Source organism: Chanodichthys erythropterus, chromosome 2, assembly GCF_024489055.1.
Source record: "Chanodichthys erythropterus isolate Z2021 chromosome 2, ASM2448905v1, whole genome shotgun sequence".
Classification (NCBI taxonomy): Eukaryota; Metazoa; Chordata; class Actinopteri; order Cypriniformes; family Xenocyprididae; genus Chanodichthys; species Chanodichthys erythropterus.
Window position 1 is genome coordinate 31,955,479 of NC_090222.1, and position 26,807 is coordinate 31,982,285.

Below are 26,807 nucleotides of genomic sequence, written 5' to 3' on the forward strand. Positions count from 1 at the left end.
GCGCATGATTTATAAATCAAGGTAACGAAATAGTAAATCGTGCACACAATTTAGTAAATCAAGGGAACAAATTAGTAAATCTTGCACATGATTTAGCCTACTATTTTTTTTCTTGCATGTCATGTGCGGGGCTCCGTAGAATAGTTTTACAAATTTACGCAAGAATAGTTATGGACATTTGCGAATTTAATTTAATGCAGCAGTTTAGGTAAGAATGGTTTCACAAAAATTAGTGCATTTGATTCAAGGAACAATTTATGTAAAAATGGTTTTAAGAACATTAGCGCATTCAATTCAATGCAACAATTTACATAATGATTTTACGGTTGTGAACGCATTCGATTCATTACACCAATTTACATTCGAATGGTTTTTACAAAAATTAGCGCATTTTATTCAATGGGACAATTTACTTACGAATGGTTTTACGAAAAATTTACACTTGTGTTTCATAAATGAGACTTTCTAAAACCTTTTGAGTAACGAGGATTCTAGGCATTTCTAGGCAAATTCTTTGAATAAGTGTTGGACTGAAATGAGAACATGGGTTGAAGGACATGCACTCTTCATGAAGCAAACCTGAACGGAAACAACATGATGCACTCTGCCATGTCGTGGCTTTCTCTCACCAAGAAGAGGAATACAGCTACATTCAACAACTCTATTACTAATCCAAAGCAAATGACAAAACCAGACACAGCCAACCAAACATAAAAAATAAAAATACTCATGCAGATAAAATACAATGTGTTGAGTAATTCATGAAAATGAGAGGCAGCGCGTTGATTATAAAAGCCAACGTTACTACTAAGACAACCAAAGGCAAAAAGGAGAACATCGGTATATGTAGAGTGGTTATTACTACCAAAGAGGCCAGTTCTGAGTGAGTTACTTGAAATGAAAGATATAAGAAAATCTCACCCCACCTGCCTGGATAACAATACAGTACATAATCAAGTTGTTAAGTACTAATTTACTGAACAGGAAATGCACCAGACTCACAGAGTAGTGCGGCAAACAATGTTGCTTATGCAGTAAATCGGCCTGCTTCACTATTTCCATCAAATGGCATTAAACAATTTTTACCCTCGTCCTCACCCTACTACAAGAGGCTGAACCTGCGATTCAATCGTCATGAAAGAAATGTTAAAGAGAGAGTGCAGCTTGACTCTAAGGCAACAGAGGTTTTTAAAATGGTGCCCAATGGCACAGAGGATGTATGAACAGTCTGTCCGTCAGGAAACACATCCTTCCTGCAGAGTGGTTCATTACGGATTCTGCGAAGCGGTCAGTATATGGACCAGTTAATGAAGGTTCTGCAGCATCCTGACTGATAACGTGAACCAGCGAACACAGGATCAAAATGTCAAACTTTGGAGAAAGAAACAGAGAGAGAGAAAGGGCAGAGAATCATGGTACCACTAGATGGGTCCACCATTACAGCAGAAAAGTCTGTGGTGCAGTAAAGGCATGATGTCCCGTGAATTCACTGGCCATGTGCATGTGGGCAAGTGGTCTGCAGGCAGTGCGGCATTGGCGCTAGGACTTGTGCCTCTTTTTTTTGGTCGGGTGCAGCCCTGCCTCGGTGCCGATGTTGACCGTAATGTTGGTGTAAAGCGGTTGATAATCCCGGGACACGATCTCATATTCCACCGTATTCATACCGTCATTTTTCCATGTGTGCCGGGTCTTAGCCAACATGTTAAACCTGCATGAGAGCAAACAGCTTGAACAGAGGAAGTACTAGGAGATGATGTCATCGTTTTGAACCGAAAATGTGTTAAGGTGTGGTCACATTTTTTGTGGGCGAAATGTGGGTAGGAATGCATGCGAATGGGAATTTTGCGTAAGGGCAAAATATTTCCAAAAATGATTTCAACGTTGACCAGTGGAAAGCTGTTTGAAGCTGGTTGCTTCATATCACACTATTAACGACAGCCAATAAAGCAATGTTGATCGAAATTTCATTAATGTGACCACACCTTTAGAATGTGCACATTTTGCAATGGAGGACTACAGAAAAATGTTGAAAGGCATCTTGTCAATGGTTGTTGTGCATTTATCATATGGTTGTAATGTGACTACCTTTTTGGATTCTCTTCATTGCCTTTGTCATGCTTGTGTTTGATCATTTTATATCGGCCCACTTTTAGAGACGGACGACTGATCAGCATTCCTCCAAGTGAGACCCTGAGAAGATGAAGAATGTTAGACAGTGTGCAAAAAAGCAGGAGGAGAAACTCAGGATTGAGTAACTCGTTCCCATTCAAATCATGAGTGTGAATTTCATTGAGTGGGCCACACCCTCAGGAATCTTTGCAGTTTGAATCAGAATGGCAGGAAGAGGACTTTACTGAATTTTATTCAAAGAAATTCAACACAGATAATGATTTCTGGGAAATGAGGAATTCTTCCACTCTGGTCCACAAAAGTTAATTTACTAAATGTGATGAAATACACTACCGTTAGCTTAGTGTCAGTAAGATTTCTTTTTTAAAGGAATGAATACTTTTATTCAGCAAGGTTGCATTGAATTTATCAAAAGTGACAGTAAAGACATTTATAATGTTAAAAAAATATATATTTTTATTTCAAATAAACATTGTTCTTTTTAATCCTGACAAAATATATAACAGTTTCCCCAAAAATATTAAGCAGCACAACTGTGTTCAACATATTAATTAGAAATGTTTCTTGTACACCAAATCAGCATATTAGAATGATTTCTGAAGGATCATGTGACACTGAAAACTGGAGTAATGCTGAAAATTTAACAGGAATAAAATTACATTTTAAAAAATATTAAAATAGAAAACAGTAGTTTAAACTGTAATACTATTTCACTATTTTTACTGTATTTTGAACAAATAGACCCTTGGTGAAGAGACATTAAAAACATTTAAAAAAATTTTACTGATCCCAAACTTTGAAACAGTAGTGTATATAAACTAAAATTCTATAAGTGGCATTTAAAACATCTAAGTCTTCAAACTTTAAAGCTTTTTAAACTTTTTTCTAGGGCTGTCAAATGATTAATCATGATTAATCGCATCCAAAATCCAAAAAGTTTGTGTATACTATATATGGTGTATACTATGTATAATTATTGTGTACTTAAATACACACATATATTTAATAAACTTATATTATATATAAAATATAAATACACGCGTGTTATATTTGTCATATTTATAATGCATAATATATGTGTGTACTGTGTGTAATTACGTAAACAAACTTAATTTTGGATGCGATTAATTGTGATTAATCGTTTGACAGTCCTACTTTTTTCAAGCCAACATTCTAAGTCAGACTTTGCTTTTTTAATATAAAAACTATGGTTATATGACTTTTAGGGCTGCACGATATTGGAAAAAATGGACATTGTTAAATTTTGTTTTTCTACAATATATACTGCAACATGAAAACAATTCACCAGATGACTTGAATAGCTGTATATGAAAAGAACTATTAATTCTAGAATGACTGTGGTGATTTGAGTGCATCTGCATAGAAAATAATAAACATATTACAAGCACGGATAAATACAATAGAATAGAACAGAATTGTGGCGTATGTATCCATTCAGGAGTGTTCCGAATTGAGTTCTTTTGCGTCTTCTTGCGCTTGAATGCTTTAAACTGACAGGACTTAAAAACTTTCACTCTGTAATGGTTAAACTTTGCAATTAATCTGGGAATCAAACTATGGGGTCTGGTCCATACAGATCATGGATCAACTACGATTCCTATAACTTGACATCACACATCCTGCGATGCGACTATCGTGGATGCGCAAATCGCTCATGTCAATGTCAATGTCAATGCTGAAACGATATATTGTGCAGCCCAAATTAATTTCTTTGTATTTTAATTGATTTTAAATGTACAACATAACAATATTTGATCATTTGTAAAGTGGCTGAGCTGTTAAGCCATGACTCATAATTTTAGAAAACATCAGACCACACAACACACCCCTATTAAGCTGACAGTAACACATCATTAGATGGACACTCAAGCTTTGAACTTGATGAAGCGAAAAAAGACAGGTGGTTCAAGGCCAGCTGCATCATAAGGATAGATCTCCTCCCACACAGACCTCTCCATTAATGTACACACACACACACACACACACACACACACACACACACACACACACACACACACACACAAAGCATCTGTGCAGACACTAAACCCACCAAAGCAAATAAACACAATCACTCACCTGACACCGATGTCATCATCCTCACCACCCCAGCCCCAGTAATTGTTTGGAAAACCATTCATCTTGAGGTACTGATCAGGGGTCAGAGCTGACACTCCTCCGAAATACATCTTATAAGGCAGTCTGAGTGATAACAGGAAGGAGAAATGGACAAAAACACTATAAATGTATTTATTCAGCTTAGTAAAGTGACTGGTTAGTGTTTTATGAGTGTTTGTTATTATTTTAGGTTTTTTTTTGTTGTTGTTTGAAAGTCACAGTAAAACTATAAAATCAATTATTTTTGCTGCTTTTAATATATACATTTTATGTGAGAATCAAATAAAATATTTATTTATTATTTTAATATTTAATTTTAACGTACATAAAATGGTAAGAGTCAAATTCTTATTTATTCCACAAATACATGTGTAAATTGATCTGATAGTAAATCATATACAGTGTTTCCCATACATTGACTAGACTGTGGCGGCCCGCCATTCTAATTTGTCCCGCCACAGTCTCAGAATGAAACGGAAATTAGGTTTGTCGCGATATATAAATTACCGTCTGATATTTAGCCTTTCGCCGAGCCCCGCCCCCCTTAGTTACTGTTGCTTTGTCCGACAAGCCGTGGCGCTGTCACTCCACACGCAGTAAAAAAAAAATACATCGCGGAACATAGAGGATACTGACCACACATCGACAGACAAGACAGAGCAGGTTACTTATGATATTAAACAAAGTACCAGCTTTCAAACCGTGTAACGTTAGTTACTAAAGAAATTCAAACAATAAAAACCGTTTTGTTGCTCTTTAATGTGTAGTGACCATGGTCGTGACAGATTGCTGTAGATCCTCAGCTTAACCGCTCGTAAAAAACGATCATCTCTTCCTATTAGTCCATGAACATGAGAATGAATGTTGTTTCAAACGCGGAAAGACGTCAATACACACCATATTTCAAGTTTAACTCCACCGAGGTTAATCTTTTAACTACTGGCTGCTTTGTCGGACAAAATGGCGGATGCGGCGTTCTGATTGGTTAGATCGCTTGTCAATCAAACTCCCGGCGAAAGGTCAATTGCGCTCTTTTATATGGCAAAAGTGGGAGACATAGATCAAAATAAGTAGACTAGCACCAATTAAGTTTTCGTGCACTATATTCAAAGTCATCTGAAGCCATTCAATAGCTTCATGTGAGGGATAGAAGAAATATACATCGATAAGTTCACGGTCAGAAACTCGTCTTCCCTCCGTTACAGCTGTCAATCATTCAGCACTCAAACAGCGCGTCACGTTCTGTAACGACAGTCAGCACGGTAAAACTCTCCAATATGATATATTCCCGTTATAATACTTGATATGTATATAAAGAGCGGTGGATTTGCATAAAATGACTATCTTGCTGGAGTTTATTGCTGTTTCTGAACGATGTCATCATACTGGCAACAGGATGTCTGTTAGATCGCACAACACAAGGACTATGAATTCGTGTCACACGCACAATAACTGGAATTTAAAAATGAAAGAACCATATGATTAATAAACTGTTAGATACAGTCAGATGTAACACAGGGATTCTCTTTGTACCGTGAACTTTTCAATGCGCAGACAACTGCGCGCTCTGACTCGATATTGCTTCAAGCGCATCATTCTGCACCCGGGATGTGCATTAGCGGTTTTTTGCTGCTGTTTTGAAGCGTTTCATATTATCATGGTTTTGCACACTGAAAGATTATTAATAGCCTATTTTGTTCTGTCGTATCTATAGCTTGTTGCCCCATTAAAAAGCTGCACAATACATTTAAAATAAGCGCCTTTTAATGTTACATTAATATAAATACATTTAATTATTTACATATAAATCTAATATAAATAGTGTTTTTCATTTCAGAATACAAATAGTAATTTTAAACTTTTTATTAACATTTGGATTTATAAAATTACTGTGCAAAGTTTTTAGGCTAGAATATTTTTTTGCTGCTGAATTATATACTCGCCTAGTTTACTTATTTATTTATTGGTCAGCTTATGAATATATTTTTATTCATTTGTTATTTTTCTCTATAATGAGATGGTGTGTTTAGTGCATTCTGGATTGGTTAACAAATCAAAGATACAGGCTCCCACTAATAAATTAATTCAACAAAGGCAACCTCTTTTGCTACATATTTTTAATGGTTTAAATGTGTGCTCTACATGTTTGACCACTTATGAACTATCATTTAGCCTACTATATGTTGTGTACATGACTAATGTGCCCTACCATCACCAATAAATAAATTACTTTTAGAGCACAAAATTGTTTACAAGAGAACAAATTTCTTTATTGATCTAGTCATGTAATTTTGCTCTCAGAATACACCAGATTTATGATTTAAATTTAAAATGTACAAAATTTTCCTCCGGGGGGGCATGCCCCCGGACCCCCCTAGAGGAACCGATGTCCACCCACCACAGTCTCACAAAATCCTGTGGGAAACACTGTATACATGTACATAATCTATATGTGTAGGAGTTGAAGTAGAATACAGGCAAATGAAGTCAAATGAGATGCAGATAGAAAGCAGCTGAATACTGACTTGTAGCCAAATTTGTCCATGGCAATGGCGGCGTGTTTGGGGTGAGCATCGCAGACGTAGGTGTTACGGTCATCTTCGGGAATAAGATCCACGTCATGAAAGAAAAGGCAGTCCCAATCCTCCTCCCTCATGGCCTCACGAAATCCCACGTTCATCAGCTTTGCTCGGTTAAAGGTGTAATTACCAGCCTACACACAAAGAGGGTCATTGTTATTGAACAAATTATAATGATAAGATATACAGACTCAGCAGTGCAGCCTGTACATACATTTATACTCATAAAAATGGGCTGAATCTATAAATGTGGTCAGGATTTTCAGAGAAAAGATTAAGGATTACGGTCTAATCCTTGCCCACTTGATGTGAGGTGGGAATATCAAAGTCAGAAACATACGCAAGGAGATTATTTTCTTCTGATGGCAATCCATCGTTTTGTAGTCTATGAACAGTATTTATTTGAAATATTTTTTTTTTGTAACAATGTAAAAGCCTTTTCTGTCAGTTTCGATCAATTGAACGTATCCTTTCCGAATAAAAGTATTAATTTCTTTCTTTTAAAGTCTACAACGCACAAAACATGTGACTAAATAAAAGTTCAACTCAACTAGCGCAAATGGGATTTCAATCTCGTCGAGCCTCTCAGGTCGGGAGCAAAAACAATTCAATTCAAAACTCTGCAAACATTTCATGCCGTACATCTATAATCCTACATAAAACTGTATTAACCTAGGAAACGAACAATAATAAATCAAGACAATGTAGCCCAGGGAAACAGGTCTTAATCTGGCACACTCTTGAATTAGGATCATTGTTCACTAAAATGGGAGATCAGCAGGGGGAGAGCAAAAGATGACCAGCGATTGACCCGTCAGAGTGAGTTGCACAGGTTTGCATCTAGATCGACAGCTATAACAGGATAAAGTGATTACAACTGGCTCTTACAGGAAACTGCAGGAGGCACAGTTGAGTTGTATTATAATAGAGCTGCATAACTGATGTGTAACCAAGCAACAAATACATCTTTGTACAACATGCAAAACTGTGAGAGCACGGTCTAAAATTAACACTCAGCAGGTGCCAAATGAGAATAAAAATTTGCTTGGGTAACCAAAAAAAAACAATGTATGGCTTAAATTAAGGTCTGACCTTTGTTGATGTGAAGGACCCTAGTGGAAAATAAATATACTAAAATTATTTGAAATACATTTATTTCATGCCAAGTATACTACAAATACATTTACGTATGATGTACTTAATAAAAAATACCTTTTGGTATACTAAAGTACTACCAAATATTGCTATTAAATACTGCTAAATTGAAGCAACTCATTTTGTACTTAAAGGTGCCCTAGAACTTTTTTTTAGTCTAAGGTGTCCCCTGAATGTGTCTTAAGTTTCAGCTCAAAATACCCCATAGATTTGTTTTTAATTCATTTTTTTTAACTGCCTATTTTGGGGCATCATTATAAATGAGCCGATTCAGGGTGTGTGGCCCTTTAAATCTGGTGCTCCATGCCCCAAGAGCTTGCGCTTGCCTTAAACATAAAAAAAAGTTCAAACAGCTAATATAACCCTCAAAATGGATCTTTACAAAGTGTTCGTCATGCAGCATGTCTAATCAAGTAAAGTTATGAATGAGTTTGATAGTATGCTCCGTGGCTAACGGCTAATGCTAAACTGTTGGAGAGATTTATAAAGAATGAAGATGTGTTTATGAATTATACAGACTGCAAGTGTTTAAAAAATGAAAATAGCGACGGCTCTGGTCTCCGTGAATACAGTAAGAAACGATGGTAACTTTAACCACATTTAACAGTACATTAGCAACATGCTAACGAAACATTTAGAAAGACCGCTTACAAATATCACTAAAAATATCATGGATCATGTCAGTTATTATTGCTGCATCTGCCATTTTTTGCTATTGTCCTTGCTTAGTCTGATGATTCGGCTATGCAGAGATCCAGACATGTAATCCCTTTCATAATGTTGGGAACATGGGCTGGCATATGCAAATATTGGGGGCGTACACTCAATGACTCACTGTATGTCTTTTCCATGTACTGAACTCTTGTTATTTAACTATTCCAAGGTAAATTCAATTTTTGAATCTAGGGCACCTTTAATGCAATTTTGCGGACGTAGTGCTGAGGTCCAACTAAAGATATACTGAAGTATAGTTCGTGCTAAAGTGGAACTATTGCAAGTATACTTTAGGTACATTTTAAATATCTTGCACTTAAAGATAGATTTTATTCAAAGATCATACAGTCCGTATCAATAGTGACATTAAAACACATTTTAGGCTTAATATTAAGAAATGTGCATTGTGCAATAAAGAAATGCTCCAAATAAATTTTAATTCTAATTTTTATCAGTAAGTCTCAAGTGATATGACAGTAAATGTGTTAATAGATTTAAACTATACTTAGTATGAAATAAATGCATTTTAAATATATCACTTTTTTACTAGGGGAATCAAATCAGAAAGATACAAATGGTCTACTACAGAAAAGATCAGACATTTTTCAGAAGAGTGTGATTAACAATTTCTGGAAAATTTACCATTAGCAACTTAGCTATGAAACCTGAAGTTTTTCATTTCCTTTTTGTACTTCCTGAACACTGTCATACTTCCTGAATAACAAAATAAATATGAGGAAAAAAAAACTTGCAAACTTGTCAATTCACTGAGAGACTATTTAATGCTGAAAGTTACACAATGACCCATTGGCCGTAAATATTTCTTGCTGGTCATGGAACTGTATTTTGAATATTTGCGAGCAGTACTTTTTTTGTGTGTGGAAAACATTTAAGTTTAAAGGGATAGTTCACCCAGAAATGAAAGTTCTGTCATCATTTACTCACCCTCAAGTAGTTCCAAACCTGAATGAATTTCAATGTTCTGCTGAAAACAATGGAAGATATTTGGAAGAATGTCAGTAGCCAAACAGATCTCGTCCCCCATTTACTTCCACAGTAGGAAAAACAAATATTAGGGCAGTCAATGGGGGTGGGGGTGCGCGAGATTTGTTTGGTTACTGACATTCTTCAAAATATTTTCTTTTGTGTTCAGCAGAACAAAGAAATTCATACAGCTTTGGAACTACTTGACGTTGAGTAAATGATGACAATGTTCATTTTTCGGTGAACTATCCGTTTATGTCAGAGGTGTCCAACCCACCTCCAACCTTGGAACAGGGTTGGAACTGAAATCTGCAGGACGGTAGCCCTCCAGGAGCAGGGTTGGACACCCCTGCTTTAAGTGTTTTCTGCATCACCAAATAAAATCACAGCTATAATCACAGACTGCAGACACACCTGGTGAATGACATAGATGCCGTAGCTGAGCTGCTGTCGCTGTAGGAAGGGATGCAGATAGTAGAGGAGGAACTTGAGGTGGTGCTCCCTATTTCTGTGGGGAATGATTACTGCAGTGCGATGGCGTGCCTCACAGTTTGGTGGCCTGTAGCGCCCCCCACGGACAACAAGCGGATTCTTACTCTCAACCTCGGCAAGCTTAAGCCGAGAGGGGAAAGTGACGTGAATTGGTCCACCTGAACATAAGAAAGGAGTTTAAACAAGAAGGATTGACTTCACTTTAAAGGATTACTTCACCCAAAAATGAAATTTGTGTCATTAATTACTCACCCTGATGTCATTCCACACCCACTGGTTACGTCCAGCGCTTCGAGGTTCTACATCAGAAAGCCAGCTCATTATTTGCTGGCTCCTGCTTCAGCAGCACACACACGCTCATGTTACAGCATTGGCCAATACTGAGCTGGCGTTCTGACGTAGAACCAGGAAGCGCTGAATGTAAAACAGCATAGCAGTAAGGCAGGGGAGGAGAAGCTATTGTTGAATCAAGTCGTTATTTTTGTTTTGTTTTTGCAAACAAAGAGTATTTTCATGGCTTCATAACATTAAGGTTGAACCATTGTAGTCACGTTGACTATTTTAACAAAGTTTTTGAATGTAATTACGTTGCTTTCTATGGAAGATAATTTTTTTTTTTTTTTAAAAAACAGATTTCATCAAAAAATACCTTAATTTGTTTGTCTTTCGGGTGAGGAACGACATGAGGGTCAGTAATTAATGACAGAAAGTTCATTTTTGGGTGAACAAACCCTTTGATAATTTCTAAAAAGGAGGAAATACATATAGTAGATTTGCCCCAAGCTAATAGACTGCAAAGTGACTTTACCAGTTACACCGAAAAACTGTGGCATTACTGGAATGTGTATTTGCAAAAATTATGGTTTATGGATGACAGTATTTATAGTATCTTGTTAATATGGTAACGGTGATATAGTAAAAGTGGACTAAACCTAGATTTGCCAAGATATCCATGATGATCTATTTAATTATTTACAAGGTTCCCATATCTTTTAACCATTTAATTTTTTTATGACTCCAGGTATTTTTTTGTGTGTGTGTGATGGGGGCAATACTTTATTTTTATTTATTTATTTATTTATATATATATTTATTGAATAGCAGCTTTTTTTCCTCAATTACAAAAAAATGGAAAACAAATAAGTAAAATTGAATAAATAATATAGTGTGTATATTTCCCTTTCTTTTCATTTAAAAAAAATAATTATCAGTTGTACCGGAAAGAAGCTCCTCTGCACTTTATTATGACACCGATATGATGCATTCACAATAGAGAGAGATCAGAAACTTGATACACTATTGAAGGAGCCATCAAACTCACCAATCAGAGGTGACTGCTTGGGGCAGTAGGGCATGTCCTCTTTATTAACGGGAGGGCCTAAAAGGGAGAGGTTGGCATACACATCCGTGTGGTTGCGTCCACCGACTGAATGTCCCATCGTAGAATCCGGTTTACGGAAAATCCGGAAAAAATATGACACTCTTTTCTGGTAGCCTTCTCTGGAGAGAAGAGCCATGACCACTAACTGGACGCCCAAGAACATGATCAGGTAACGCCATTTGGACTGCAGCGTGTACATGGTGACGGAACCGCTCAGTGGAAGTAGTGCACCACGTTTGAGAGTCAGATGAACAGTCTGAATAAATTTAGGTTTGATAGGTTTGAGGAACTGAACTCTACGGTGGTCTCATTCCTTGTATCTCAGATACTTCAGACTGTGACTCTTTTGCATGCAAACAGCAGAAATAAATAAAACCGATATGTCTTGGAAAGCTATAAGGCCTGGAGATGTAAACAAAATCTTTTCAAGGATTGGATCAGATATGTGGAGTAGAGGTAAACAATAGCTCAATGGAATATAAGGCACTTCAGATGTGATGAATGAAATGGCAAAGGAGAGGTATCATTTATTCTAACAGACGTTCAGACCTGCTGCAGGTTGAATTAGATTTGCTTTGCTCACTGGCAGTCTTTAGCCTATTAATGTACAACTCCAAATAGAAACTCCCAGTGGTCCTCTGGTGTTTTCATGATTCAGTGATCTACTGAGCTTCTGTCAAGCTCCACCAAAGCCATAGGAATCGGAAGGTTGTGTTGACTTGCTGGAAGGAAATGGACTGTTTTGTTCCCAGAGGGTTCTCAACAGCAGCAGCCCTGTAAAAGTCTCATGGCCCCTACAAAATAAAGCATGGGTCCAGGGTACTGTGTTGGTGTAAGATAGTGAGTATGTCTATGCGTCTTAGATGTGTAGGAGGGGGAAACAAAGAGGAGGGGGGAGGGATGACATCCAACACCCCCAGCTATTGTCTCATTCTGTTGCTGTGCAGGGGGAGGGTCCAACACCCCATCCAACGGCAGCTGGTCCAATGACAGGAGTCAGTGTCTGAAAAACAAAGAGGAAGACATGAGGAGTGACCCAAAACAGAGGCTTTACAACATGTTAAGTTTTGTTTATTTGCCTCCATACTGCATACTAATTCACTCATGCTTCTGGATGATCAGGGTACAAAACTTACAGGGGTCTTGACATTTTGGTGAAAATGCTGTTTTAATGAATAGCGAGACATTGGAATGCTTTTTGCAACTAACATGCGAAGAAAGCAGCTAAAGAATACCACAGGCGTAAGGATAGAAAATATACAGTACAGTTCAAAAGATCTGGGTCGGTACAATTTTATTTTTGGGACAATGATGTGTGCAATTTATTTTTGGGTCAATGACAGTGCAAAATGGTATTAAAATTATGTGTAGAAGTCGTTGCTTTGTTAGGAGAAAGAATGTACAGAAAAATGAATTTCTTTGATGTCATTCGGAGTAACCAATATAAAGGGACCGTTTTGGATCAAGTCATGCGGCCAGTATCATGTGACAGGATGTGCCATCATTCAGACACCTGCAAAGGACCAAATGGTCATGAAGCCAAGTAACTAACTCTCTTTTAACTATTTGAAAAATGTATGTTTTCAGTTGCCCATACGCATGTCCCGAAACTTCAGGTTGTTCGGTACAACCGCTGTAACATGGAAACGTTACAGCGGTAACATGGAAAATGCTGTAATATTTTAAAAACTACTAATTATAAAATGTTTGATTGTTCTTTTGCTAGCTGGATATCAGCCTGGTAGCAGTTTTTGAAAATATCGTCATTTGTTATAACCAAAAGTGTCATTCGGTAAAACCGAAATTTTGGTTAAACTGGCTAAAATGACAAAAGTAGTGTTAATGGATTATGAAAAAAAAAAAAAAAAAAAAAATCTCATTGTTAACACTTAATAAAACTTTAAAATTAATTATATCTCCATTATGTTATTATTCGTCAATGACCCTTTTAAAGAAACTGATACTTTCATTCAACAAGTATGCAGTCAATTGATCAAATTATAGTAAAGACATTGATAGTTACAAAAAAAAAAAAATACAAAAAATAAAAGCTGTTCTGTATCAATTCTATTCATCAATATCATGCAAAAAAGGTGGTTTCCAAAAATTCAGCTTTACCATCACAGAAAAAATAAAATATCTGAAATATATGAAAATAGCAGTTATTTTACATTGTAATAATATCTCAAATTATTACTGTTTTTGACTGCAATTTTGATCAAATAAATGCAGCCTTAAAAACAAAGCCGCAATTTTTTTAACTGTAATTTATATAATAATAATAATAATAATAATAATAATTGTTGAAATGGTTAAGGCCAGTAGGAAATATTTATAGCCAGTAAATTTCCTCAATTCACACCTCATTGGCAGGTGTGGCAAAAAGTTTATTTTGGACCCTATGTACAACAGTTGGAGAGAAAACACTACCAGCTTGTGTCGCTCCCCCCTCCGCTCCTCTAAAATGTGTTTAGATGAATAAAGCCTGCACTTGGTCATGGCTGACTTCCCAGACACAGGCCTTGTCCAAGGGGAAGGAGGCAAACACCCTCAGCAGGATGGCAGGAACTCTGTAAGATCAGTCCCGAAAGCCACATCACCCCTGCTGTGAATTCTGTCCCACCACTACCAGGATCACTCGCTGGAAAAAGAGACCTGGGGTTTCAAACAAGCTTCATTTAATCTTCCTGACACAGTCTGGTGGATCTGTGCCTACAAATCAATTACAGCTCATTAAAACCACCACTCATAGGCCGATAATCCTAATCTGGGGAATAGCGCAGGGATTGGCGGATTGGCACGAAGATGAGGCGACGGTGTGTGGAGAAGAGTCATCTCTTACTAATCTCATCTTCAGCTGATCCTTCTCACACTTGTGGTAAGGCTTTGGTGCTTTCAGGAAGAATGAGAGTTGGTTTATACATCTCTATGTGATGAAGGCAGATCAAAGAGAGGAAGCTAAATAGAGAAGTAATAAGGGAAAGGTTGGCTGGGATACTGTAAATGGCAACTTTCCACTATGGTAATTTAAATGAAGTGAGAGAGCACGAGGTTTGACTTCGTGCTGACTAACACACACAATATGTCTCAACCTCACCCAAGACTTCTTTAAGGGAGTTTATTGTATTTATGGTCTAAATATCAAATATAATTATATATTATATATTATATATTATATATTATATATTATATATTATATATTATATATTAATAAATATATATATATATATATATATATATATTAATATATATATATATATATATTAACATATATACATATTAAATTATATATATATAAATATTAATATATATATATATATATATATATATTAATATATATATATATATATATATATTAATATATATATATATATATATATATATTAATATATATATATATATATATATATATATATATTTATATTTGATATTTAGACCATAAATACAATAAACTCCTTTAAAGAAGTCTTGCTTCTAAATTCATGCCTTTTCAAAGAGAAACTACATCTTGGTGCGTCTCTAAGAAATATGTTACATTGGGGTCAACCCAAAACCAACCACTGTATAACTACAGTACACATTGTCAAAAAGACAATCTGATATGGTTTCATGAACATCAAGTACAAAAAACATGCCTCATTTTGAGATTAACATAACTGATGATGACTATTTTTAGTTCAGTAAATGAGATTCATTATGTTGACTCAGTAACCGCTGAATCATTCAGTGAAGGATTCAAGTTTTACTGCCATCTTTTTTCTCATATTCAATTCAGAGTGCAAAGTAAAATATGATTTCTCGGTACTAGATATTTGACAAATAAACAGGTTTCCAATTCATAAACTGCAACATTTTTGTCTGTAGTAATTGACAATATACCAGATGTGGACCATAGTACACATTAAATTGAAAATAACCATAATATTGCTTTAAACATCAGTGTATAACCTCCAAGTGATGCTCTGACATAATCTGGCAAGATAACCATCTTCGAAGCCAACTCAAATCTCATAATCTTTGTAGCATTAATGATTCCAAAAATAACAATTGAATAAGAGGTACGCAACAAAAACAAAAAGCCTTCTGCGTAGTCAAGCATAGCATGTCTGTAACCTCTGGACTGGAACAAAGTAACAGCCTTACTAAGCCACAGAGATAGGAAGAAAGACGGACGGATAACCTATATTAAAATGGGATAAAGAAGATGGAAAGAGAATAGTATGTCCTTTCCCTGCCAGAGCACGTCCCCCCGTCCTCCTTAAATTCTGGATTCAAAGGGACAGCACTGACATGACTAACTCCATCCTTACAAGCCAAGACACACAATCTTTTATCTTATTCCTTTCACTCTCCTCCCTCACACAGCAGTGTGCATCTATACGAGTCAGGCACAATGTACCATGCCCAAGGGCTTTAATATTATATTTATATACACTACACAGACCACTAACAAACACAGTATAATGGGGAGATGAATGGGTAAACAAAAAGTGCATTAACATAAATATAGCGAGAGATCTTTCCTGCTGCGCAGCCCGTGGCGATTCATGTGACTTTGCTTAGCAGTACAGGAGAAGTGAAGAACTGCATGAGGCTTATATGAGGCACCAATAGTCAGGCTTGACTGAATAATGAGATAGCATCTGCGCTAGCGTCTAACAAGACTACATTACCATCAGCCAATAACTGTGCCTGATTGGCTAATTTAACAGAAGTGGTCATTCTGCTTTATGTACATTCTATTCTAGCAACGGACTTGCCAATGGAAATTGGTTTCATATATTCTTTCTGGTTATATCCTGTGAATTGTGCAAAATAATTTCATGACCTTATACATTTCTTATATTAGTTCATGTATAATCTTATTTTAAAATAAATTTGTAAAATCAAGTGATTACATAATCACAACAACAAGCTGTTTTTTTTTTCTTTTTTACATATAAATATGTAAATATAAATTTAAAAAAATCTCCTATTTTCAGCATGAACAATCAGTTTAAGAACATTCCTAGATCATTACTAAACATGCTTCTACAAGTACGACAAGAAAGCAAGTATTTTAAGCAAAAGGAAGAGTGAATAAAGTTGAGAGGCTTCATACCATAAGAATTCTTAGCCAAGTCAGTGAGACAAATGAAACGTCGGCTGGAGCTACACCGAGCATCTGGATCCCATGTGTTAGATTATGAGAACGGTAAGAACAAAGGAGTTTGAGAAGATTGGATTCCCTGGATCCTGCAGCCCGCTGTCAATCAAATCTTAAGAGAAAACAATCCCTCGTTTTCCTGCTTCACTGTCACACAAGGTCAACAGTCAATCTATCAGCCAATTCACCAACATCTGTCCATGTATAGCAAAGCATGTTCCTCTAAAGCCTACCAGATCACTCAAATACACACCATCTGTACAGTAAGCTACAGAGCGTACAATAGCAATATGTAGCACAACACAACACCAGTATGTAACTTCACAATGCCTGAATGGCTGAACTTTTCAAGCACGACTACAAAAGGCAGATTGTGTCACAAAAGTCTTAAAACAACAAACTACACCTTAAAAACAAATGTCATTAACACGTGGACACATACAAGAACAGACATCCAATGCTTGTTTGTTTTTCAGTCAAGTAAAACTGAATGTCCAAAGGCTTAGGTCCCTTTTTTTTAAAATAATACATTATTAGTAGGGATGTCCCGATCCGATCACGTGATCGGAAATCGGGCCCGATCATGTGGTTTCAGACTCGATCGGAATCGGACATTACCTCCCGATCAGGACTCGGATATATATGTATTAGGTTCTCCACTGGCACTTACGGACCGCACTTGCACTGCGGTCCATCTCGAATGACGACGCATCTATTGGTTAATATGGTTTGTTTAAAATAGCAACGGGGAAAACAGACAGAGTTCAGATAATGTATGTTTAAGTCGATGGATGCACAAAACGTTACAACAACGATAATCAGAAAGCGTGGACAAAACAGTCACTCTTTGTAAACTGTTAACTGCGAGTGCCGTCTGCTGTAATGTCCAGTCACCCGGGTGTTGATAGCGCGCGAGCGCAGGTGAGACCTGAACAGCACACGTTGCTGTCTGTGTTTAACAGACAAAACTCATTTAAGCCTTGCTGATTTAAACCTTAAAGAACAAGACGCGAAAGAGAACTCGCGCGTGCTGTGAGAAGATTTGTGTGCGCTCATCCGAAGCGCGCACACACACGCTTATTCCAGTCAGCGCGCAAATACTGAGTTCTCTTTCAAGTCTTGCGCTTCAGCGGACAAATTCATACAAAAATTATATCAACATGCCCGTCCTAGTGAGTATCCTAGCAAACATAGTCGGTTATGTCTTAAGTGAACGTATATTAGTCGAGAAAGACAGCGCATGTGGAACAGTATATGTACTGGATCGTGCATGTCTTAAAGGGAAAACAACTATTCCTGCTGCCTGTATTTAATGTTAAATCAAACAACAAATAAAGAAATCACTCACTGCTCTTGACTGAATAGTTTTTGTAACTTCAATAATGATTAATCTTTATTTATTTTATACAGTAAAGATAATATGCAGTGATATTTTATATTTGATTACTATTTGAAAACTGTTAGATACCTGAAAAACCCGAAAAGCACTGTTCCTGGATCTGTTTTTTCGCTCTTCTTTATTCTTTTTTATGTAGGCTATTAAGTATCGGATCGGGACTCGGTATCGGCAGATACTCAAAATCAAATGACTCGGACTCGGACTCGAGGGCAAAAAAAACGTGATCGGGACATCCCTAATTATTAGTACATTAAAATACCCAAATAATTCTTAATCCCTCCTTATTCTACCTTGTACTATCCAGAGCAATGGCTGAAACTTTGTGTTACGAGCACTTCTCATGTTTATTGCCTCTTTACAGGGTCATAAATTGAGAAGTCAACTTTTCCTTGAGCTTTTGATATATAAGAGGTCATCGTACTATAAGAATATCCTGTACGTTTCAGAACTGAAAACTTCCTTGTTAGTCCAATAAAAGCTTTTATTGACACCAGGCCCACTGAATGACTGATCCTGGAATGTGCCTGTCTATAAATAGCCCCACCCACTGGCGTGTTAGTGAGATGAGGAGGAGAGAATAGCGAAACAACAGGACAAAAATAACATTGCCTTTCAAAGGATACTTATGCTAGGAATATGGTTATTTATTTTCAACAATGTTGTGCCATGATCTAAATCTAATGCCATAGATCTAATGTAATGCAGCACTTTTCATGATTAGTTAACCTTGAGCGCTGTAATAGTAAAATGTGCTAAAAGAGAGAGTAATACTCAGCTTTTTCAAATGGAAAGATGTTAGCCAATCACAGCAGTGGGTGTATACACTGAAGTCTCACAGCAGACACGCCCCTAAAACACATCGGTCATTTTGTAAAAAAAAAAAAAAAAAAAAACTCGTCTTGCACTGCTCTGCGATCCGCCACACATGATGTAATCACATTAGAAAGTAGAGCCCGACCGATATTATTGGCCGATATGAGCTTATTGCATTTAAATTGGCATCTGCGTTTATAACGGCCGATGAAACATGAGAAACAGAGTCTCATGCTTCACTCATGTTATGAGTGTTGCATAGTTTGCCCACCAGAGGGAGCTCTGCAACTCCCCAGTTGACAACAGCACCAGAAATCCACTACAGAAGAAAGCTATCAGCCGAGCATGCACTGAGATGTACTCTTTTGACGGTGAGTCTGTCGTTCGTCATGTGAAATCAGTGGCGTACGGGACACCCCCGCAGCCTCCGCGGTGCGTGGGGGCCCCCACCCTATGATGGGCCCCGTCGCAGATTCACCTATTTAGGCTAGACTACTTTATAGCCTTTGCTTTTTTTTTTTTTAGAACTGAACTCAATTGACTAAAGATAAAAATAAAGCATCCAACTGAAGCCCAAAAATGCAAGCAGAAGATCATAGAAACTAGTGCTAAATTACCACAAAAGGGGGAAAATTCACTGTTGTTTCCATCGCCGTTTGTAAGGGAGCCAAGACAACAGCAAGCTTTGATGCGCTGTGCTACTGTTAGCGGATGTGTGTCGAGACAAATAAATATGTTCGGTCATTGCTGAGACATTATTATTGTTATTTATATTATTATATATTGCCCAAACTATATTTACCCCATCGCCAGCTCTGATAATGGTCAGCTACCGGAATGCCTGAAGTTCTTTTCCAAATGTAGCCTAGCCAATAAGTCTAGTTATTTCTTTATTATTTTACTGTAACTAGCCTACATGAAATTAGTTTAGGCCTATACATCATTTGATGCACCGATCTAAATTACTGAAAATTTGCGGCCGAAACAGCAATTTACACGCTTGTCTAGAAGGGAACCTATACGCAAATGTGTGTCTAACTTAGAATTTAGACCAGCTAAAATATATTGTTAGACATCTATTGCGTCAGCCTTATTCAAAGGCCGAGCAAAAACATGAGTTCGTTTGTTACACAATCCATTCCACACCCGACGTTCTTGGTTTATCCTTATTTATTAAATATAGGCAATTGGTTGATGAAACATTGATTGAAATTAAGATACAATTTCTACAAAACGAAATTCACTTTAAAGAAAGACTTACTATAAAACAAAACTTAATGAAGTGGTCAAACATGTCTAACCCGCTGCATTTGTCTCCCGACTATTCACTTTTCATAATCAACATTGGTGACATCTTACAAAAAATATATTAGGCAATAGCCCAATATTTAAATATATATGAAACTAAATTGGCTACATGCATATCCCTCTGGCCGACGAAAGCGCCGGCGCGTTCTGATTTTCTCCTCATGACAGCTGAAACAACTTAAAACAGGCCTTCCGTCATTTTTGGCGATAGCCTACAGATTAGTGCAAGACTACAAATGGTCTACTTTTTTCTCTCTGCAAGAATCTTTCTGAAACGTCTCAAAAATTAATTTAAACTTGCCGAATAACTGTACCTAATAGAAAGAAACATCTCCATTTGATAATAAATGTGTAGGTCTGTGTTAAATAAGAGGCGATCTATCCGCTGGAATGTGTTGTTTCTGAAATCGCGGCCAGCTCCTTTGGTTTTAATGAATAAATTATCCTAAATATTTATTCCTGCCGGTATTTTAGTCTACGCTATCAAAATCACTAAACATTATATAGGCCTATCATATAGGCTATAGCTAAGATAATATTATTCGATAATAACATCAAATGAATCAATACAATGATAATTCACCACATGATTCACTGTTAAATCAGTTTTTGTAAACTGTGGGGCAGATGGACGCAGGTGCACAACAAATTTTAACATGACATCACTGCTTGTGGGAGGGGCCCCATCTCATTCTTTGCGGGGGGCCTCACAGACTTGCGGTACACCATGATTGTAGATTTAGTTCATACACTGCATATAAAAACAGTGTGGTAGTTCTGCTAACGGTCCTATCATTATCACTTCTAAATATTCTGTACACAGACTGTTAAAACCAGCTTCAACTGGAAGTAAAACTGTTAAATGTTTAAAACCAGACTGTTTTTTGATCATTAAAAAATATATACTTTTGATGTGCAATTGTTTAGTCATTGAGACTGTAATCTAAGGCTTTTTTTAACATAATCCCTTCTGGAAAATGGTTTATACAGCCCACATACATAGAACAGGCAGATATTTTGCTATTGAATGTTGTGTAAGTGTAGTTTATAGGAAATGGGTCTAATATCCAGTTTATTTTCAAAATCAAAATATCGGCTTATAAATCGGCTCTTTTCGAGTTAATATCGGCATCGGCCCCCAAAAATTCATATCTGTCGGGCTCTATTAGAAAGGTCAAGTGTGACGTAGGCGGAAGTACCGATCCAGTGTCTACAAAGCGAACGTGCAAAGATCAAGTCAAACGGCCTTTACAAAAAAATAATAATAATTAAAACAATGATGTAGGAAAATTTTAAAGTTGAAGGAGAAAATGAGATGGATTTTTTCACCCTACCGCAGTACTTCTGCCTACGTCACTTTGTAAAGTAATGCATGTAGGATCGCAGAGCAGTGCAAGATGAACATATGTGGTTAAAAAAAACGTACATAATTTTTTTTTTTTTTTTGGAAAATGAACAATCATTCCATAGATAAGTCCCTTATTCCTCGGCTGGGGTAATATAGAACCCTTTATAGCTGCACTGAAACTGCAATTTGGACCTTCAACCCATTGGTCCCCACTGAAGTCCACTATATGGAGAAAAATACTGGAATGTTTTCCTCAAAAACTTAATTTCTTTTCGACTGAAGGAAGAAAGAAAGAAAGAAAGACATGAACATCTTGGATGGCATGGGGGTGAGTAAATTATCATGAAATTTAAATGAAACTAATACTTTAAATCCAAAGCCATTATGGAAGGAAGACATAATATAGACGTAACTAAGACATAGTGTTGTAATCCTGTATGATCTCATACCTTTCTTTTTGGATTTGTCCTTGTGATCTGAAATAATGTTAACCTTAGGGGGGAAAAACATCTGCGCATTTTGGAAATTTGAATCTTGGTGCTTTCATCCAGAATGTTTAATGCAATATCCTGAAATATTTGCATAAAAAAACACAGATGGAAATCCCTAAATATCACATGTGCATGGCAAAGAATTCCTGATCAAATTCTAGATCCAAAAGTCGATTTAAAAATTAATAAAAATGCTAAAAATAAATTAAAATAGTATAAAATGACACAGCTGGACACAAACCGTTTCATAATTTCAAGTGTAAAAACAGGTCTGAGCTCAAAGTACATCAGAACTACTAAAAGGAAAGAGGTCACACTTTAAGAACTATGGCATTTGGCTGTCACAACTTTCACTCTATCAAATCCGGAGCATTTATATAACATCTCTGCACATAACCTGAAGGGAAAGTAAGTGCTATTGCTAAGCATGCCAAATCCAGACAGACTTGATGCAACAGAAAATGGGATCTTCCTTAATAATACACATACAACATCAGAGTTGTTTACGTAAGTTATGGGTTCAAACGCATCAAGGAAAAAAATATCAATATCCTGATCCAGGATGGCAGCGGGAATAATGGTGACGCAGACAATCATTTGTGATGCTAGAGGATTTAGTTTGTGCCCACGGCTAGAGTACCAGGAAATATTTTCCCTCAGCTATATTACTCAGCTTACTAAAGCTGCTTTTAATGTCTCAAATGGAAACAATGAGTGGAATCAACATAATGAAATTTATATGAAATTTCATAATGCATGAAGGTTTGAATTTCGTGATAAAATGGACTGAATTTGAAAGATGACACTTTGTTTCTTATCAAAATTAACAAAACACAGAGCTTATTGCGATTATTGGTGGTTAATGCTGGTTAGGCATGTGATGGTATCAAATTTTCATGTTGCGATAATTGCTGAAGCTTTTATCACGGTATACGGTATGATCACCAAATAAGTTGCAAAAAAAAACTTATAGTACTATGAGTAAACTCATAGTACAACAGGTTTAAGAACTTTTTTCTTATAACAAAAAGAACTCTGAATGTTTAAATTATAAAGTAAAATATTTCAAATAGATTAAAGTGCAAAAGAATTATAAAGAACAACACTTCCATTGTCTCATTATTTAACATTAGTTATTGCATTAAGATTGAGCAATAGCTACATTTGAAGGTATTATTTTTTGTTAATGTTAGTTAAGAAATACAATTGATCATTGTTAGTTTTATCTCAGGTCGATTGAGAACTTTTGATTTTAGTAATGTTATTAAACATTAACTAATAAAATAACATTAAGATTAATAAATGCTTTATACGTATTTTTCATTGTCAGTTTAGTAATAATGAATTAACATGTTAACTAATGAAACCGTATAGGTCTCTGAACATATTGTTCAGTTTTACTGAACAATAACAAATACTTAGAACATTTTCAATCATTAGGGGATGTTGTAGTCCAGATTAAAATATAAAAATATATAGGTTTGAAAATAAATAGCCTATTAAGTATGAAGTATTTGGTGCTGTGATGAACAACTTTGCGAATACAAAAAATTGAATGGCTATTTGAAGCATTTTAAATACTGTTCAGTAGGGCTGGGCGATATGTAAAAAAATATTTTATCGATAATCGCATTAAAAAATATTGCGTTATCCGATAATATTATCATATTGCCCAGCTCTACTGTTCAGTAGCGTTTACGGGGTTTTCGGGATAACCGCTGCATTCGGCTGTTCCATCAGCGCCCTCTGCTGTCAGAGAGTGAACGTGCACTTTCATTCAGAGCGTCCATGCGCTTCTCGTGCACATTGGACTTGTTTACATTTGAGTGCGCGTGTCCCTTTGAAGCAGCATACAGCGGTGTTGTGAATTTTATACGGTTGATGGGGAAAGTATTCTTAAAATGTATTATACAATTTGAATAATTCATAATAAATAATTATTTACAGTGTTTTGAAGTGCCCGCAATAATAATATCGTGCATATTCATTAATATGATATATTATCGAATATCGGCACGTCTAATGCTGGTTAAAAGTGGTTAGGCTACAATGCATTACCGTGTGTGCCCCCTTCTGGATTGGAGTGTGGATCACCTGTGACTGACTGTATTCGTCATCTTACTGTATGCACCAAACCGTGACGGTTCTGGAATCGGGACAAATATGTACCGTTACACCCCTACTTACTAATATCCATATACTGTCTGCGAAGGCAACAAGCTGGAAAATCTTTGCAGAAAACATTCCGGTGACTCAGTTAACCAGGATCTGATGATCCAGTGATTGAACAAGCATTATAAAAAATAAAAATAAATCACAGCACAGATTCCACATGGTGACAGCAAGTACACAAAACCAAACTCTGCTGGGGATAACAAGTCTTAAAATGCAACTGGTTGATGAATTCCCTTGTTACATAAGCAACCAACAGAAGCCAAATATCTAGTGTAGTGAGTGAGTTCAAGAACATAAGATCTTCAAGAACCTCAGAAAAGGTTTTCAAAACCTAAATCCTTGTACCGTTTCCCAAAGTTGGAATGTAGAAGCCAGCAAACATTCTGACTCCTCCCCAACGTCAATGTATAAAGTAGAAATTAACTATTAACTCTCAACAAGAGTTATAATTTCTTTGACCTTGATGGTTTAAAATGAGACGGCTGAGTCTGACGCAAAGCCACACATTTCACTGACCCATTTTGGATTTCGCTGTTCCTACTTTGTGACCTGTAACTCCACAAAGCTACAGGGAGAGCAAAGCCTACAGAGCAAGAAGAACAACCTGCTGCTTGGATCTGTAACCAAGCGACAAGATCCAGGGGGACAAAAAACGTCAACGCATTAAAAAAAAAAGTCATGGTATCACACAGGAAAACAAAGCACAGCAATTTATTATCAGGGATAGCTTAAGTGTGCAATAAAACAGGACTAGACAACAGCTTTCACCAGTGAATAACCACACGTTCCTACCTGGTGAGATGATGAAATAAAATTTTAAAAAAAATTATAAAAAAAAAAAAAAAAAAAACACCTCTCTTTCTAACAAATCTGTCGACTCCTTAAGCAGTTCATAAATCACCTACAATGGAGCACAAATATCAAGAATTCATAAGTCTCCTTATCGCAGTATAAATCACCTCTTCCTCTAAGGAAGCTCAAAGCACTTAAAGACATTTCATTCTTCATGATGTCTTCCAAGAAGTGTTTAAACAGACTAATTTAATCTACTCACTGTGACATTTACCTAAACTGTTCTGCCAAACTATCAACCAATAATTTAGGCAAAACCTTTCTCCATTGCAAAATACTATGAATTTGCATGGCAAAAGGTGAAAACAGAGCTGTCAGGGTAAACTGCAGAACAGGTTTTTCTTTTTCTTATTTGAAAATAAAACTCTTAAACACAAAACACACTTTATGAAGAAACATCCTCTTCAAGTATTCCCACAACAGATGACAATCTTCTTATCCATTGTCACTAATGTTTATAGGACCTGAATTGCAAAACCTGTTCTGTCTTTACTTTAGATTGGGTGACATCATGTTCCACAATCTTGATCTTAAAAAATGGTTAATTGCTAAAAAGTTATTTGCTAAAAAGCTTATCATAACACATCAATAATCTGATAATCCAAAGTGTTATATCTTTTTCTGTAGCTGTAGACAACAGCAAAAATAAGCATGTATTATATTTTGTAGTGACGGAAATCTACACAGACATTAGACAACATCAGAATTAGATAACATTAGAATTATAGAACAACAATTTTTTAGATAATTACTGATTTAATTGTTTGTTTTTTTCTGCTGTTCTTTAGGTTTTGCTGTATGAGGTAAATCTTGTCGTAAAAGTAACAAGCAAAACAACAAAAAGTACTTATTTAAGTAATTATTTAAAATATTGGGTAACACTTTACAATAAGTTCCCATTCGTTAACATTAGCTAATGCACAAACTAATAATGAGCAATACATTTGATACAGTATTTATTAATCTTAATAAAAATACAACAGTTTATTGTTAGTTCTTGCTAGCGGAGGAACCTTCTTGTAAAGTCTTATATTTCCATCAATAACAACAGAAATGATAATAATCAAAAGATATTGATCGTTAAGTAATTTTTGATAAAAGTAACTTATAACATTTAAAAATCTAAGCGATAATCTAATAATCGCTGTCGATCTCTAATAGACATGAATATGTATCAAGATAAATATAGATTAGGTGACAGTTATGTCGTGATAATTGTTTAACAGTCACAGCTGGATAATGACACACTATAGCCGCTGAGGGTGATGATGTAGGCGTTATTAGAGCGCCTGTAAAACGGAAAAAAAAGTCGTTTGCCATAAACATGGTGTTGTTTCAGCCCTCAATTTGAGAGGAAACGATGCTGAGCAGCCCACCGTCAGAGTTAGTGCAGTTAGCTACAGCAGGCTAGCACAACTGGGGCTTCTCACATACTCACTAACCATCCAAACGGTGGCAAAATTACACTTCAACAAAGGACAAATGATGGGAAAAGATCTTGATATTAGACTTGAGAACTTACCTGATTAAACTCGGACAGTTTGGTGGACTATTCGCCCAGATATTCCGTAACTCCAGCCTATTTGTATGACTTCGTCGACTCCGACTGTTGTCCTGTCGGAGTTGAAATCGCCCAGCATGCACAGGAAGTGATGCGCGCTCACGTTGCTATGCTGTGCTGTAGTCAGTGAATGTGCGCGCAGA

General features: G+C 36.3%; 1 protein-coding gene across 2 annotated transcripts; it reads right to left on the reverse strand.

The window, feature by feature from the left end:
* Positions 1–26,796, reverse strand: si:dkey-199f5.8 (beta-1,4-galactosyltransferase 3). Of its 2 annotated transcripts, XM_067409920.1 has the most exons (7): positions 26,626–26,796; positions 11,512–12,574; positions 10,113–10,348; positions 6,792–6,979; positions 4,228–4,350; positions 2,086–2,190; positions 3–1,708 (listed from the first exon to the last, which is right to left on the reverse strand). In XM_067409920.1, exons 2-7 carry the CDS (start codon positions 11,768–11,770, stop codon positions 1,540–1,542), a joined length of 1,080 nt encoding a protein of 359 aa, XP_067266021.1. In that variant the 5' UTR covers positions 11,771–12,574; positions 26,626–26,796; the 3' UTR covers positions 3–1,539. The 2 variants fall into 2 exon arrangements, with proteins under 2 accessions (XP_067266030.1, XP_067266021.1); XM_067409929.1 differs by lacking the exon at positions 26,626–26,796 and having other exon boundaries at positions 1–1,708; positions 11,512–11,785.
* Positions 26,797–26,807: the final 11 nt, after the last annotated feature.

What these genes read in the sequence shown, in the direction of transcription:
- si:dkey-199f5.8 (XM_067409929.1), bottom strand. Translation starts at nt 11,770, where the DNA reads ATGTACACGCTGCAGTCCAAATGGCGTTACCTGATCATGTTCTTGGGC. An exon ending in GCATCTATGTCATTCACCAG is followed by an intron (nt 6,980 to 10,112) that starts GTGTGTCTGCAG and finishes CTTTGTGTGTAG; the next exon opens with GCTGGTAATTACACCTTTAA. An exon ending in GATGATGACATCGGTGTCAG is followed by an intron (nt 2,191 to 4,227) that starts GTGAGTGATTGT and finishes TCATCTTCTCAG; the next exon opens with GGTCTCACTTGGAGGAATGC.